The following is a 17094-nucleotide window of genomic DNA, read 5'->3' on the forward strand; positions in this document are numbered from 1 at the left end:
TAATTCTTTTGTTCTTTTACTGATATGTAATATTTTTGGTGGGGTACATATTTAAATATTTAAATAGAAATAAATATTAAGTCAATTCAGATCTGGGCACAAATTAGATTCTAGTGTTTTATATATGAAGAGAGTTTATTCAAAATCTGAGCCAAGCGAATGCTCCAATTTTAAATTATAATTTTTGGTGCTATATTTTTTTTTATTGTGTAGAGCATCTGGCAAGCGTCGACAAATGTTGTCTCGTGCCCGGCTGCTGGTCACGTCAATAGTCCATTCCAGAGTTCCTCCACCACATGTCGTTGTTGCTGGATGCTGTGGTGTGAATGAATCACAGCCAACAAAAATATAAAACAGGGCAAAAAACTACATAAAACGAATGTGTAAAAGGCCAGCTAACACACACACACACACACACACACACACACGCACGCACGCACGCACGCACACAGACACCTACAAGCATTTAGGCCTGGCCGTTGCCACGCCACTTGTTTGTTTACATTCGCAGCAGCTCTACCCCCTCTCCCCATCCTCCCCCATAACATGCTCATGATCGCGTATACGCCGCCTATGACGATGGGGCCCGCCGCTAAACTGGGCGCGATATGAGATTTGCCAGCTGGCATCCAATAAAGCGCAGCGGAACAGCTAACAAAAACTATGCCTATGGCCAGGTTCCATGCCACACGTATGGCCACTTACTGCATGTGTGTGTCTGCGTGTGTGTGTGTGTGTGTGTGTGAGAGTGTGTATGCTTAACAGACGCATTTCCATGGAGCCAAGTGGCTGACACTTGGCCACTTGACATTGACGGGGCGACTTGTGACACTTGCTCCCCAACGCACTCAGACGCGCCTGTGCCATAAAAATTCTTATTGTTATAGTGCCAATGTATGTGTGTGTGTGTGTGTGAATGTATCTCATAGTTACAGAAACGAAGCGCACTTTGCCACCAAGTAGCCGGCCGCAGTGACATCAGTGCGACATTTTTAGCCAACGCAACGTTGCCATTTTCGGCTGCGGGCCCCTAGACAAACATTCGACAGATAACCGACAAAATTTCTATCCATTAATTTACAACTGGCACACATTGCCAAAAAATAAAACACAAAAAACCAATGCAATTAGCAAGAAAACGAACTACAAATACGCTCTCGAAGATCTGAACAATAGGAGAAATGCAATATTTAACAGTCGGACTTTACGGCCCGATTTTGTCACGAAATGTGGAACGCTTCGTAGGCGACATCTCCGACACTAAAAAAGATTATATATTCTTGATGCTGTTCAAGCTCGAATCATGAATCTTTGCAAAGGTTCGACTCTTCGTGGCAGGCAGTATATAGTATATGTCGTTTTTTAGTCGATACGACACACTATATCATCTAGCTGCGATGGGAATGATCGGAAGTTTTTTGCATGAACAAAATTATTTTACATTTCAACTCGACAAACTCCTTGCAAAATAATCACAATTTTATCAAAATCGGACCAGTTTATCATATATGTATATATAGTTCTACGGGAAGAAACTGTCGAGCAAATAGTTTACATTTTTCATTTTAGTTCAAGATCTCTTGAGCCAACTCACCTACCGTTCTTTTATTACATCTAACAAACCATACCAAATCGAACTTCTATATTATGAGGCCTCTATAGACAAAATCGGTCGGATACAAATCGTTTGCATTAAAACGTTTCCATGTCATATGTCAGCAAGGGTCGTTAATATTCCTATGAGGTTCGGCTTTTCTCTTTTAAATATTATTTTTATTTTCTTTATTATTATTATTATCATTATTATTATTATCATTATTATTATTATTATTATTATTTTTATTATCATTATTATTATTATTATTATTATTATTATTATTATTATTATTATTATTATTATTATTATTATTATCATTATTATTAATATTATTATTATTATTATTATTATTATTATTATTATTATTATTATTATTATTATTATTATTATTATTATTATTATTATTATTATTATTATTATTATTATTATTATTATTATTATTATTATTATTATTATTATTATTATTATTATTATTATTATTATTATTATTATTATTATTATTATTATTATTATTATTATTATTATTATTATTATTATTATTATATTTATTATTAATTTACATCAATTATATTGAGTTACGAACCGATCTACAAAGTGCACAAGCTTTCGCTCTCTCTCAGTCTCACTCCCACTATGTCACTCTCTCGCTCTCACTCGCTGGCAAATGGCTAACAAATTGCTGGCCTAGAGAAACTTTTTGAATTGTCTGTGATTTGGTATTTCGTTGTTATGTTTATAGAGTAAACCCATTGAAATTGAAGTCGCGTGGTGATTAGCGATTAGCGATTAGCGCCATTTGATAGCCGACATCAATAGTCAGCAAGGGGCGCAGCGTTTCCGGTGGCCAGTGGCCAGAGTTGGCCAGTTCCCCCCTGTTGCCCGTCTGCGGCCACGGTCAACTCCAGCTAATGGAGGCGTTCATTGGCCCCTTCGTGTTGCCTTGGTTTATTTATTCAGCTTGTGGCCACGTCCGTTGCATTTTTGAGGGCCATAAAACGATGCATAAACAACAACAAAAGCAACAGCAACAACAACAACTACATCCTAATCCAAATAGGGATAGACGAGCGGATCGCGGGAGGCGCGCAACGTTTGCCAAAGGCTCTGCTTGATTTTGCCCTCCGTAACTCTGGAGCCCGCCTTCAGCTGGCTGTACGGCGGAGGCGGACGCTGCCGCTGCTGGAGGCGTCGTCGGTGGCGCCCCGAAGTCAGCCAAAGCAGCTCCGCCTGCCTGCGCCGACGTCGCTGCTGGAGCGTGCGGGAGGCGCAATAGGGTCGCATCGTCACATAGTAGAAGATCTCAATGACTGAGAAAATGCTGAAGCCCATGAACAGACCCAACAGGCCGCCAGTGTTCGCTGCAAAGGGAATGGCGTTCAATTGGGCAAACTCTTGAGGAGCTGCATCTGCACTCACACAGAAACTCGGTGAAGCCGAACACTTCGGATTTGGTGGTGCTGCGAAAGTTATTGTTGAGATAGTAAAAATGCAGTATGGATAGATCGTAGTCCTCGCCAATGTGGCTGACATTGAACAGCTTCTCGGGCAGATCCTCGCCGCTCTGATAGCTCGACCCGGCGACAATAGTCGAGCTGGTCATGATCGACTTGTAGGTGAGCTCAAAACAGCCGGGCCAACAGTTCTCGCAGGACAGATTCGTTTTCGATGACTCGATCTCGGTCTGGATGCGATTGGTGCAGTTGTTGTCATTGGGCCCGCAGACGCGCGCCGCCGGATCGATCCGCGGCAAATAGTAGAGCACACAGCTGCAGTCGCGCAGCAGCAGCTTCGCCTCGCACTCCAGCTCGCAGTTCTTGCGCGAATAGGTGCGATAGTAGGCCAGGTCGTTCTCATCCGAGAAGAGGCAGCGGCGCACCGTTTTCTTGATCGAACGTATGTTGGGCGTGGCATCCTCATAGACCGGCTCGATGGGTATGCGCGCCTCGCGGCCAGCACTGACCACAAATCCATAGTTGCTCACCTTGGGCAGCTCCGCGGGATTATGCACCAGCACCTACAGCCGGACAGAGAGGGAGAGAGAGAGAGAGAGAGAGAGAGGGAGTGAGAGAGAGAGAGAAGAACTCGTTGAAACTCGTTGACCTTGAAGCCATTGCCCATGGACTTGGTGCAGTAATATTCCGCCGTTGAGGCATTCAACACGACGGTCAGTCCCATGCGACTGCCCGTGCCGCCGGACGTTCTGGGAAAATAGTATTCCGGCAACTTCTTGGCATAGCCCTGTTCCGGCGTCCAATCGATGGGCTCGTAAAGGGAATTCTCCGGCGCCGGCTCGATGCGGACATCGTCCGTATAGTTGCGAAACAAGTAGATGGGATCCAGCGCATTGAACGTGCAGCACAGCCCGTCGTCGGTCAGTATCGAGTTGAAGATCATCGGGCAGCTCTCCTTGCGCGCCCCAAAGCTGCAGTGCAGCAGCATCTCATCGCACGGCTGCGCAACCTCCACAAGGAGAGCCTTGAAGTACGTCCAGGTGCCGGTGTATGTGATCTTCTGGTCGTCGCCCTTGCTGCACAGACTCATCAGCAGCGAGTAATTGCCGCTGGTTCTATGAACAGAAAGCGAACAAAAGAAGTCTATTCATATTTGTCTAAAGAGCTTTTCCCCCAAAAAAAAAAACCTTTGCCTTATCTCGTATGGAATGGAATGGACTGAGAACTTTAACGTCCTCAACTGAAATTCTTGAATATACTACGAAATTATTGTGCTTTCTTTTTTTGTGCAATCCTTAACTAAAATTCCTTACGACATTTTTGCACTTCTCTTTTCTATCTTTCTTAACTGAAACTCTTTTTGACATTTTTGTAATTACTCTTTTCTTAAGCATTCTTAACTGAAATGCTATAATAAACTACGGAACTGTTGTGCTTTCTTCTTTTTTAACATCCTTAATCAAAATTCCTTCTCTTTTCTACCTTCCTTAACTGAAATTCTTTATGACATTTTTGTTATTCCTCTTTCTTAAGCATCCTCAACCGAAATTCTTTAATATATATTTGTACTTTTTACTATTTTAATTGGCATCCTTAATTAAAATTCTTTCAAATATAACGATATTTTTGTACATTAGCATCCTTAACTGAAATTCCTTCATATCAGCACGTTTTTGTGTTTCTCCTTAACTGAAATTATTCAACTCATTTGGACATTTGTGGATCTGCTCTAATTGTATTAAATGCATTGCGACATTTTTGTACTTTCTCTTTTGTTTGGCATCCTTAACTGAAATTCGTTACAATATTTTTGCACCCTTGCTTCTTTATGTCATCCTTAACTGTAACTCTTCATCTCTCTTTACTGCTACCAGAAACATTGTTCCATTCTTTACATGCTTAGAAACCAATTTCCTTAAGAAATCCATTGTTACCAAGGCTTTGCATCGGATCAGGCTCAGCTTGTACTCACCGTGAGATGCGCTGGACGCGACTGCGAAGAGCCAGGTTAAGATTGCATATGGTAATGGCCGGAAAGGGAATGTTGCTGGTCAGCTGCTGCTTGGCGCTTGTCGAGATGATGATGGGCGAGGCGCTCCACTTGATATAAATGTTGGAAATGAAGAAGCCCGAGAGGATGACGACCAGCACAAAGGATATGCCAAAGAAGACTCTGCCATTAAATATTACAACATAATATCTACATATAGATAAGAGTTTAACGCAGGAGTGCAAACTTTTCAAAGATCTATGTAAATCAAGCTAGTAGTAAGGATAGTTTGAGTTTCCCATGGGTGGGAAATGCGTAAGTACGCAAACTAATGTCGATAATTTGAAGAAAATACCGGGCAAGGCCGGAGAGTGCTTGCTATGCAATGTTGCACAGTAACTTTTTTCCTGCTGCGCTGCAAATTACAAAAGCATATTTTTATGTATCGCCCCACTATGCGATTCTCATAAAATCAAGTAAGCCTCACACATTTCGTGCTTTGAGTATACGTTTTTTTTTTGCAAGTCTCATCTCACCTTAATCCATTTCTTCTTGTCTATCTCTGTTCTTTATTCTCTACTTCTCTACCCTCTCTCTTTCTTCCTCTTTCTTTCTCCTGCTCTTGCTCTCACTATTTACCTGTCTATTTCTTTTGAATACTTCAGGGAGGTGTACTTATAGATAGGCTGCTCTAGATGGCATCTAGTTAATCATTTTTAGTCGATTTTACCTGAGTTTACCTGAGTAAGTACACATTTACCTATATATTTATAACATAAAATAATATAATAAAAGAGCAGCAATTGTGGACGTACCGCTCTGGTATGGTAATCCGCTCTTCGGCCATATACTTAAGTCCATGCAGGGAGCTGTTCTGCAGATAATACTTGATGCTCTTCTTGGCCGCCTCGAGGCTGCACATCGATTGCTCATCCTCGAGGGAGTCATCACTGTGACTGTGACTGTGACTGCGATTGTGAATGTGTTGCTGCCTTTTGGCCGCCAGGTGGGGCTTTTGTGCTTTGCTATCCCCATAGAATCTCATGATGCGACTAACCGGACAGCCCGTCACGCAAGTCGCATTTATACGAGCTCCTCGAACACTTCGATCCAATCGCAGCACATCAGCTTTAATCATATTGACCCTTGGCAAATACCAAAGCAGCGATAACTCCGCCAAATTGAATTGCCGCTTAATGCACACTGCCCACTGTGCGTGGGCGTGGCTGGCGACTGCAGCAGTGTTTGCCCAATGCAAAAAGGATTCATGCAAATGCAAATGCAAATGCGTACAACTTTCGCACAGGTGGCAAAGGCAGCGCCTGCCAGTTGCCAGCTGCCAGCTCCCAGCTCCAGCGGCCACGTCCTCATGGTGCCCGCAGCTCTCTATAAAAATAGCTGAGGGCGTAAAATACGAGTACATTGTATAAACAAAAAACCAAAGCGAAAAACAACAACGGAAAAAAATACACAAAACTTAAAACAAAACAAGTTCACATTTTGCAGTCGGGTGCAACCAACTGCGGCATGCTCGTCAAATTTATTTAAAGATACTTATGTATATCATCTTTTCGATTTGCCACGCCCTCAATTTTTTAATTGATCTTTTAAAGAACGTCTCTGTTGTTCTTTTTTTTTCCAAAGATGGTTAACCTAGCTTGAAAAGTGCGCCATATGCACACAGATCCTTGCAGGTCTAACTGCAAATGCCTGGCTATAACTTGATATATTTATTCCAGCAGCCTTTCCGATGGTCGGGCGGACTTTGCAGAAATCCAATATACTCTTTTCACTCCGCGAACGAGTATAAAAAACATGGAACACTGTGGACATAATTTATGGCCTTTAAGATCGGGATTCGCTTATAGACGGATGGATTTGGCAGAGAAATAATCTGGTGCGAAAACTGTATGGGAAATCAAATAAATTGTGATCGGCTCTGCTCTATTTTTGGGCATGGATGCCAAGAAACGCGTAACTGATTGTTTTTTTAAATACTTTTGAATGGAAACTAAAACACCTTTCTATATGATATCACAAGTCACTTATAAATTTTCGTAAAGATTTTCGGCAATTTGTCGGAATCCGAAATTTCGCCCACACAACCCATTTTTCCACCAACGAGAGTTTGATTTTCTGAAAAGTGTGAAATACATCACAAATAAATTTGCGAAAAAATCCTGGAAATAAGTTACAAATTGATCGAATGGTAATCGCAAAAAGATTTCATAAAACCGTTTCCACCAATTTTCCACAGTTGCGGGTGGAATTATACAAAACGACGTCTTAGCGTGGACTTACATCAAGTTGGGCATCAAACGGTGAATCAGGACAGGTATATATGGAAGAAGCTAAGAGAAAATAACACTTCCCACAAGAAAGAGAGATTTAATACCCTTATAGGCCCGTGTGGTTGCCGGGCAATAGAATACTTCCACAGCATGTCATCGCTTGTCGTACGAGGCGACTAATAGAGACACCAGGTTCTTCCACTACCGAACTTCTGCCCAAAACTGGTGCCATCCGTGTCGTACGACAGGCCTTTAAGAGACACTTTCCTTGATCTCCATGGGTTGACTAGGTTCGAGAGTAAGTCCCATGCGGCAACCATTTGATATATGAGCACGATTTGAGAAGTCCTATCCTCTCGTTAGGAGAATATAGAAGATGGTAATAGCTTAGGCGGATCAAAATGAATGCATTACAAGTTTTATATAAGAACCGATTCTTGCAATAGATCTGTATGTTAGAGTATAGACAATATGTTGCCCGAATGTGAGAAACATGGTAAAACTTGTAAATGTTAACTTGGCATAAATCAAGATTTTTGGAAAGAAAAAAATGTTTATCATTTTCCTTATGGTATCGGATCCATCAGTTTATAACAAACTAAAAATACCCTCGCAAGGTCAAGTTTAAATGTTTTCTATGCATTTCGTATTCATGCCAATTAAATTCTTTAAGGTAAAAAGGCGCCGTTTATATATCTTCCGCTCTCCTCTAAAGCATAAAAATGCCATCTGTAGTTTTAACTTTTCTTTCTAGAAACAGATTTCAATTACAGATTAAATGAGAAAAATTTAATGGAGCTGCATTTCATGCTTTGATTTTTGCTATTCTGCTTACAATTCATTCTCTTCACATTTGTAAACAATGGAAAAAATATACATATATATATATATATATAAATACTATGCGTAAAACTGAGTAAATAAAATTGTTTTAAAATGTGTGTGTGTGTGTGTATAATTAGCTAGTTGTTGTTAAATTGGAAGAAATCAACATTGAGATCCAAAATAGCCGCATTGGGCGTCTCCTTCATGCTGAGCGCCTCGACGGCATTGTCGCTGGCATGATCGTAATGTGGCAGCATCGCGCCCGCCACTTCACCAACGTTGGGCGGGGCCACAGCCACCGGTGGCTGCATAAGATCGCCAACATTGCGCAACAGGCTCTCCTCGGATGGTGGCAGCAGCTTGCCGCCAGCGGACAGGTTTAAACGTTGAGCAGCTTCATCGGTCAGCGTATCGTCGAGGGACATGCTCAAGCCCGGATAATCGACCAGATTGCGTGCGCTTGGCACAGTGCTGGCATGCAACAGTTGCTGCAATTCCGGTTCCGGTGTGGGCGCCTGCGCCGATTCCATCGCCGATATGTCCAGCGCATACTGACCCTCGGGTATGCCCAGCACGCGTGCAGTGCGTGCATTCACAAAATGAAGACCAGATGTGTTGCGTATGAGCCGCGTGCTGCGCAGATGCAGCTGCTCCACAAAATCATTCAACTCATGCAAAAAGAGATCGGCTCGCTGCTCCTCGCTCAGATGTCCGTATCGCTGCAGCTGAGCCGTCAAGAGTCCAAACAGTGTCGGCACATAGCTTTGGGTCAATTGCTGCTGCTGTTGCTGCTGTTGTGGTGGCTGCGCGTGTTCCTCTTGCTGGTGCTGTTGATGCTGCTGCTGTTGCTGCTCCTGCTGCTGTCGAACGGCGATGGCACTGGGCATATGCTCCGGGTACTTGACGAAGTGACGCTGCAAGCGACGGCCCAAAAAAATCTTGCTGCAGCCCGGACAGATTGCGTTCGGCGGCACAGCGCGCTCCCTTTGCACCGCCATCTCAATGGCTGGCATCTCTGCTGGCTCAGCAGCTTTAGCCGGTGCACGATAGTCTTTGTCCCTCAGCTCTGTAACAAGCAGCTGCAACATTTGCGCCGAATTTGGCGCTGCTGTGGCCGGCTGTGGCAAGGCAGCGCGTATAATGCGTCCGGAACGCGTCCGCAGCATAGTATCCGCATCTGATGCAGGGATTGGCTCATTCGTGGCCTTGGTCGCAGTCTCGCTTGGCGCTGCAATGGTCAATGGCGCCTTTGTCGGGATGGCTGTGCCTGCTGGCGCCGTGCGTTTGCGCGAACGGTTCGCCCTCAAAGACGTTGTCGTCGCTGCTGAACGACTGCTCTGAGGTGGTTGCATGCCCATGCCTACGGGATCCATGCAACGATAGATGGTCTTCTGGTGGGTCACGGCATCCGTGCGCACGACCTCGTTTCGCTTGCTGCCCGTTAAGAAAGATTTCAGTTGGTCTAAAGGTCTATAAAGAAGCTCACTTACCGGTCAATCACAATGTGATCCTCCTTGGCCAGGCGATACAGATTGTAGGCTAGTTTGGCCAATGAGTCGCAGTCCTTGTTGGCCACGTTTACCAGCTCTGAAGCAGCGGCATCTGCATCAAACTGATAGCATTCGCTTAGATGGGGTGGCGCCACAGCAGTTGGCAAAAAGTCGACGCAGTTCAGCAGCGACTGATGGTAGTCGCCGCTATTGCTGTTATTATGATGATTATTATTGTTGTTGCTAATGTTGTTGTTGTTGCTGCTGCCGTTATTATTCTTGTTGTTGTTGTTTTGTTTTTGCTCAGCTGCCGCGGCCTGCAGCTGGATTACAGCGCTGTCCAGCTGCTCATCGGGCAGCTCGATTGCAAAACCAAGCAGCGCATCTTTGTGAAAATTGCAGTTGTTGCTTGGCTCGCCACTGGCGCCGTTAAGCGGCACCAGCAAATTCTTCATCACTAGCCGCCACTATTAGGAGCGCCAAGAGTTGCTAAGTGCAAGGTCACGTTGTATGCTTAACGTTTCAAACAACAAAAAATTGCAATTTGTTTTTGTCATTCACACTTATCGATATGTATTGATTGATATCACTAACCATACAATCACTAACCATACAATGCATAGACTTGTCAAATGTCAAAATAATCGGATACCGATAAATCGTCAACGACTGAGCCCCATGGGTGACCGCGACCATTTTAGTGTGCCCAGACAAAGTAAGACTGCTGAGAGTGGCAGCCGAACGCCGGCCTCGACAGCCGAACGTTCAGTATGAAGCCGCATCCCGCTCAGCGCACAACGTTGCTGCGGCTGATGCTGTTTTGTAATATATGTATCTTTTCAGCCCAAATACATACATATGTGTATATGCGTGTGCAGAGTGCCCCTTGCTCACACTTATTGCTTTGCGCACTTGTGTGCATCTCCTTCTCCCTGCATAGCTTCTCAAAAACCCCGAGATCTACAAACATACATACATATGTTTGTGTTGTGTGGATGTGCGCACAAGTACATCGCGGCGTTTGTCGCGAGCCAGAGATTTTTTCTTCAATTGTGTGCCCTTTGTGCTTGTGGCACACACATTCAAATGCTCTATCATGTATTTATTCGTCCAGTCAGTCATAATGAGAAGAATCTGATATATTTATATTTATTAAAAACTTAAATGACCTAAATGATATATTTATATATTATATTTTATTTTTTTGTTTACTGTGGGGACCAATTTTGCTTAAAATTAAAAAAAAAAATAAGTCGTATTTCTGCAAGGGTAATGCTTCGTCGGCTTGTCGAATAATTTAAGAAAAGACCAAACATTGAAAATGTTCAATTTTTTTCGACTTGCTACTTGTGCACACGCACACTCTTTCGAGTAAGCAGTTGTGTGACATTATTAAAGGGTTTGGCCTGTTCATGTGCAAAACTCGTATTTTTCATGATTGTTTTAAGGGTAAGGGTACCTGAACGTTGGCATGTGTGCATAATAACTCTTTGGGCCTGCCAAGCACACACTTACACACTTTTCTATATGGATGGAATCATTTATGCGTTTGTGTGCGTGTTGGTTGCCTGCCTGCCTACCCGATGCAAATTTGACTAAATTTGAAGTTTTTGGCATTTCTGAATTTCGAGCTCTACACACAGACACACACACACACAAAAATGTGTGCGAATGAGCCGATCAAGGGTTTGTCGTGAGACAGAGATATTTTCATCAATGGGTGCGTAAATTTGGGCGACGGTGGGCTTGCGGCCGCGTAAGGCACAAATGTGTGAACAGGCAACGAAAGCAGGTGAACCGCCACTTGCCGCTCGTTTGCACTTTGATATGGAAAAAATGCAAGTGATCTTTTTATTTATTTTTTGACATAGTAAACATTTTGGGTTAAAGGGTGTTATGGCAGGCAATTAACGATAAGAATGTGCAGCATGCGTCTGCATCCATTTGTCCATTTGTTCACACATTTGTGCCTTACGCGGCCGCAAGCCCACCGTCGCCCAAATTTACGCACCCATTGATGAAAATATCTCTGTCTCACGACAAACCCTTGATCGGCTCATTCGCACACATTTTTGTGTGTGTGTGTGTCTGTGTGTAGAGCTCGAAATTCAGAAATGCCAAAAACTTCAAATTTAGTCAAATTTGCATCGGGTAGGCAGGCAGGCAACCAACACGCACACAAACGCATAAATGATTCCATCCATATAGAAAAGTGTGTAAGTGTGTGCTTGGCAGGCCCAAAGAGTTATTATGCACACATGCCAACGTTCAGGTACCCTTACCCTTAAAACAATCATGAAAAATACGAGTTTTGCACATGAACAGGCCAAACCCTTTAATAATGTCACACAACTGCTTACTCGAAAGAGTGTGCGTGTGCACAAGTAGCAAGTCGAAAAAAATTGAACATTTTCAATGTTTGGTCTTTTCTTAAATTATTCGACAAGCCGACGAAGCATTACCCTTGCAGAAATACGACTTATTTTTTTTTTTAATTTTAAGCAAAATTGGTCCCCACAGTAAACAAAAAAATAAAATATAATATATAAATATATCATTTAGGTCATTTAAGTTTTTAATAAATATAAATATATCAGATTCTTCTCATTATGACTGACTGGACGAATAAATACATGATAGAGCATTTGAATGTGTGTGCCACAAGCACAAAGGGCACACAATTGAAGAAAAAATCTCTGGCTCGCGACAAACGCCGCGATGTACTTGTGCGCACATCCACACAACACAAACATATGTATGTATGTTTGTAGATCTCGGGGTTTTTGAGAAGCTATGCAGGGAGAAGGAGATGCACACAAGTGCGCAAAGCAATAAGTGTGAGCGAGGGGCACTCTGCACACGCATATACACATATGTATGTATTTGGGCTGAAAAGATACATATATTACAAAACAGCATCAGCCGCAGCAACGTTGTGCGCTGAGCGGGATGCGGCTTCATACTGAACGTTCGGCTGTCGAGGCCGGCGTTCGGCTGCCACTCTCAGCAGTCTTACTTTGTCTGGGCACACTAAAATGGTCGCGGTCACCCATGGGGCTCAGTCGTTGACGATTTATCGGTATCCGATTATTTTGACATTTGACAAGTCTATGCATTGTATGGTTAGTGTTGATATGTATATGACTTACGATATGTGCAGAAATATCGCGATGAATCGATTAGCGGCAACAATCGATTTAGTCATATTCACATCCCTATTATTAACAATTACTAAATTTGCGGCTAAAACTGCAAGCGTAATTAATTAAAAACCAACAACGAACACTTATTATAGCCAGTTAAACAATTATCAACGCCGTTCAGTTTGCTGTTGTTAAACGGATAAACTCCCGCCTTCCCTACCCTTTGCACCGTCGGCGACCCACGACCGCTTGCGAATTATTTTTTTTTTTTGTGCTGTGCATTTTTGGCCAAGATGTCGAAAAATAAACTTAATTTAGTGCTGCCGCCGGTAAATGTGGATGCAACTGTTGCTGCCGCACAGGTGGCACCAACACCGCCATTTAAAACACCATCGGGAACAGAGTAAATAAGATTTATATTTTCTATATATATACATACATTTTAAAATTTCCAACAAAATTTTTAATTTTATACCTCCCAACCGCCCACATTCCAAAGAATATAAATTAAAAATCTTGTGTTGTTGTATACTTTGTTTTTGCGATTGCTTGGCGAATTTATAACAAACACATTAAAATTAACACACATAGACACGCCTACAGATAACTTGTATATATGTAGGTATTTATGTGTGCAGAAATATCCCCCCAATGTTAATATTCCCCCCGCTAACCTACCATCCCTATCCAATCCAAAATGTTGCTGCTTTTCGTTTTGTTCTGCAAAAATTCATTAAAAAGTTAAATTAAAGAACACATAGTTTGCTGGGGAAGCCAAAAACGAGCATCGATGCACTAACCGAAACATTGGAGGGCCTGGACATGGATGACACGGAGCGCAAGCGAATAAAAGTGTTTCTCAGTCAGAAAGAGAAAATCGGAGAACTCTCCGAGGAGGATCTGGAAAAGCTGGGCGAACTCGGCTCCGGCAATGGCGGCGTTGTTATGAAAGTACGCCACACCCTCACACACCTAATTATGGCACGCAAACTGATCCATTTGGAGGTGAAGCCGGCAATCAAAAAACAAATCCTGCGCGAGCTAAAAGTGCTGCACGAATGCAACTTTCCCCACATTGTTGGCTTCTATGGCGCCTTCTACAGCGACGGCGAGATAAGCATTTGCATGGAATACATGGACGGCGGCTCCCTAGATCTCATATTAAAGCGCGCCGGCCGCATACCCGAATCGATACTCGGACGCATCACGCTGGCGGTGCTGAAGGGGCTCAGCTATCTGCGGGACAAGCATGCGATCATCCATCGCGATGTGAAGCCAAGCAACATACTCGTCAACAGCAGCGGCGAGATCAAAATCTGTGATTTCGGCGTTTCGGGTCAGCTAATCGACTCGATGGCCAACTCATTTGTCGGCACGCGCAGCTACATGTCGGTTAGTTAACAAAATCAAATCCTATTCTGGTCGAAAGGAAAAACTGCTCAGCGAAATTTTGACACTTCTTGACTTGAGCAATTTTTCTTTATGGCCACAAACAAAATTTAACTAATATCCAATGTTTTCTTCTGAGAAAATGTAACTGAAAATGATTTACGGATCCTTTTCTCAACAAGCTCCAAATTCTCTTAATCAAAAACAAGCTCGTTTTTCGAGTCCTGACATAGACATAGATGCAAATACTATAGTAACTTATTTTAAAATACAGTTGCCGCTCTTTAGAATTTGAAGAAATTATAGCTGTCTACAAATCGTTATTGAACTTGATATTTTTTTATGGTTTTCTATTCTTAGACTATATTTGAAATATAGAACTTTTATAAGTTGGCCTATAAACACATTGAATCTTAAATATAATAAACTTCAGTTGCTGCGATTTGGTGACCTATTTCTTATTTTTATAAAATTTGTGGGTTCTTGGGATTTTTGGGACGCTGTGTTCCTAACTTTCGTTAAAGCACAAGCAAATTACATAAATCCAATCACCCAAAAATATATAAAAAACTTTGGCTTACATTATCCAAAATTTGAGCTAATTGTCATTTCTGGAACCGAAGCGTTCTATTCTTCGAGAGGCTACTGTATATTAAAAAATGTCTGTATTTATGAAGAGATTTGTTCTACAACTCAACATCATATTTATACAAAACAATAGAAACACCTTTTGAAAAAAAGTAACATTAAACATTAATTAAAACAAGACTTTAAGATTAACAGTTTTTTTTTGAAGTTGATTATCAGAATTTTGTTGTCTCGCTGATTAATATACGTATGATTCAATTAACGCTCAAGCAATTAACAATGTGAATGCATATTTCAAATAAATTAGCTTAAATTCCATAAATAAGTTTACAATTATATGTATGCATCCTGAATGTAATGTTGAAATGTTTTTAAAGCCGGAACGACTGCAGGGCACACACTATTCGGTACAGTCGGACATTTGGTCGCTGGGTCTGTCGCTGGTTGAGATGGCGATCGGCATGTATCCAATACCGCCGCCGGATTCGTCAACGCTGGAGACCATATTCGCAGAGAATGCCAATGAGGATGGCAACCAAACGGTGCTGGAGCCCAAAGTGATGGCGATATTCGAGCTGCTCGATTATATTGTTAACGAGCCGCCGCCGAAGCTGGAACACAAGATATTCTCAAATGAGTTCAAGGACTTTGTCGACATCTGTCTCAAAAAGCAGCCGGACGAGCGTGCCGATCTCAAGACGTTGTTGGTGAGGCGAAGTTAATTTTCGCAGCTGTTGTTGTTGTTGCCATTATTGCTATTGTAATACTGATGCATTTGCATTCCCATTGCCAGAGCCATCCATGGATACGAAAAGCGGAGGTGGAGGATGTCGACATATCAGGCTGGGTATGCAAGACAATGGACTTGCCCCCATCGACGCCGAAACGCAATACATCGCCCAACTAATTAGCATTCCTTTATTTCACGCTCGCGCACGCACATACACGTTATTTATTTGTATGTAGTTATGTATGTACTTGTTGTATAAACTTGATCCCACACTCTACACACTCTGCCGCTCCACTTTCTGGCACTTTGTGTGCGTGCGTTCGCTGTCACTGGCCTTAACACTCAAACAAACAAGCACAAGCCTACGCAGACGACACAAGGAAAGAAAGGAGAGTGCAAAAACTGAACAATACAAAAAAAAAAAACCGATTAAATGAGTCGAAATTGTATTCGCCATCTAACAAATCGCCTAATTGAAATTGTTTTGGCCCAACTACTAGTAGGCCGGGAATTCAATGTGCTGTAGCCTAGCATCTGGGGAACCGAGACGGAGCTCCTGCTCATTCGTTGACTGGCTCACCTTGTAGCATAACAAAATTTTCTGACTTATCCGAAAAAAGTTTTATTTTTTTGTATACACAAACTTAAAGAAAATATCTTTTCCAAAAATGTCGAACTTTTTGAAAGTATTTCGGTTGGGGCAAAACATGTTGGCCCACTGTCGTGTAGCCAAATTCCAACGCTCAATTTCGGTCACAGCATTCCAGTTGCAAAATTTGAAGGGAGAAGCTTTGAAGAAACCGATGCCAGAAGAGGAGAAGCCCGCATCGGCAACTCCAGTAGGTTTGACCCCATCGCAGCGCAATTTGGTTGAGTTCGTTACCGGCGAAATACTGGAGGAACGGCGCGTACAGTTGCAATTGGAACCGCCATACATGATTGACGACTTTACTGGACATTTTTCTGGCTCCAAGGTGGAGCTAATAAGAGAGTCACCTGACGAACGCATTAATATTTTCTTTAATGTCAGCAAAAGTGTGCCGCGTCGGAATGATGAGACCGGCGATCTGACTCCAGTGCGCAGCGTTCCCAAATTTGAAGTCCTCATCAGAAGAAATGATTTGCTGCTATCAATATTTTGTGTATTTAAGCCGTGCGCCTTTGATGATGTGGAACCGGAGTCCTTGGATCAGCAGCCTCAAGAAAATGATGTATTCGAGATTCAAGACTTATCGCTATACAATCACGGCTGGAATGACAGCTGCTTTACCATTGATGCATCGCTCATCGATGACAATCTACAAACCATGATTCTAGAGATGCTTGAAGAGAAGGGCATTACGCATGAGTTTGCTAGAAAGCTTTCCGACATGGCCACTGCGCGCGAGCATGCCCTGTATATCGAGTTTTTGGAGAATCTATCTAAGTTTACTGTGGGCCTACCGCAGCCAATTAAACAGGACGCAATCTAAGCTTTCCCATAACTACATATTATTTATAAATAGTCCCTAATAAATGCGAATGTAATCCGAGAAACAATTTAAAATTATTTAATGCGCGCGCTTGCTTATATTATTTTTATCAATGTGGCAACGCCGTT

The 17094-nt window shown here is 42.5% G+C and overlaps 4 protein-coding genes across 5 annotated transcripts; 2 read left to right on the forward strand and 2 right to left on the reverse strand.

Annotated features, from left to right (window-relative positions):
* Positions 1-2641: 2641 nt before the first annotated feature.
* Positions 2642-6176, reverse strand: ppk28 (pickpocket 28). The gene is made up of 5 exons (XM_064681084.1): positions 5854-6176; positions 5021-5221; positions 3698-4163; positions 3014-3611; positions 2642-2955 (listed from the first exon to the last, which is right to left on the reverse strand). Exons 1-5 carry the CDS (start codon positions 6174-6176, stop codon positions 2642-2644), a joined length of 1902 nt encoding a protein of 633 aa, XP_064537154.1.
* Positions 6177-8096: 1920 nt separating this feature from the next.
* LOC135427468 (serine/threonine-protein kinase phg2) lies at positions 8097-10184 on the reverse strand. The gene is made up of 2 exons (XM_064680988.1): positions 9645-10184; positions 8097-9588 (listed from the first exon to the last, which is right to left on the reverse strand). The coding sequence occupies exons 1-2, from the start codon at positions 10097-10099 to the stop codon at positions 8292-8294; spliced, it is 1752 nt and encodes a 583-aa protein (XP_064537058.1). The 5' UTR covers positions 10100-10184; the 3' UTR covers positions 8097-8291.
* Positions 10185-12861: 2677 nt separating this feature from the next.
* Dsor1 (mitogen-activated protein kinase kinase 1) lies at positions 12862-16163 on the forward strand. 2 transcript variants are annotated; one of them, XM_064680705.1, is made up of 4 exons: positions 12862-13190; positions 13549-14179; positions 15142-15471; positions 15558-16163. In XM_064680705.1, the coding sequence occupies exons 1-4, from the start codon at positions 13081-13083 to the stop codon at positions 15669-15671; spliced, it is 1185 nt and encodes a 394-aa protein (XP_064536775.1). In that variant the 5' UTR covers positions 12862-13080; the 3' UTR covers positions 15672-16163. The 2 variants fall into 2 exon arrangements, with proteins under 2 accessions (XP_064536775.1, XP_064536774.1); XM_064680704.1 differs by having other exon boundaries at positions 12864-13190; positions 13540-14179.
* On the forward strand, positions 16045-17033 carry LOC135427289 (conserved regulator of innate immunity protein 3-like). Its single transcript, XM_064680706.1, has one exon. The coding sequence runs from the start codon at positions 16163-16165 to the stop codon at positions 16964-16966; it is 804 nt and encodes a 267-aa protein (XP_064536776.1). The 5' UTR covers positions 16045-16162; the 3' UTR covers positions 16967-17033.
* Positions 17034-17094: the final 61 nt, after the last annotated feature.

This window comes from Drosophila montana, unplaced genomic scaffold (assembly GCF_035044405.1).
Source record: "Drosophila montana isolate Dmon_TW-CO22-7 unplaced genomic scaffold, ASM3504440v1 contig_2178_1, whole genome shotgun sequence".
NCBI classification, from domain to species: Eukaryota; Metazoa; Arthropoda; class Insecta; order Diptera; family Drosophilidae; genus Drosophila; species Drosophila montana.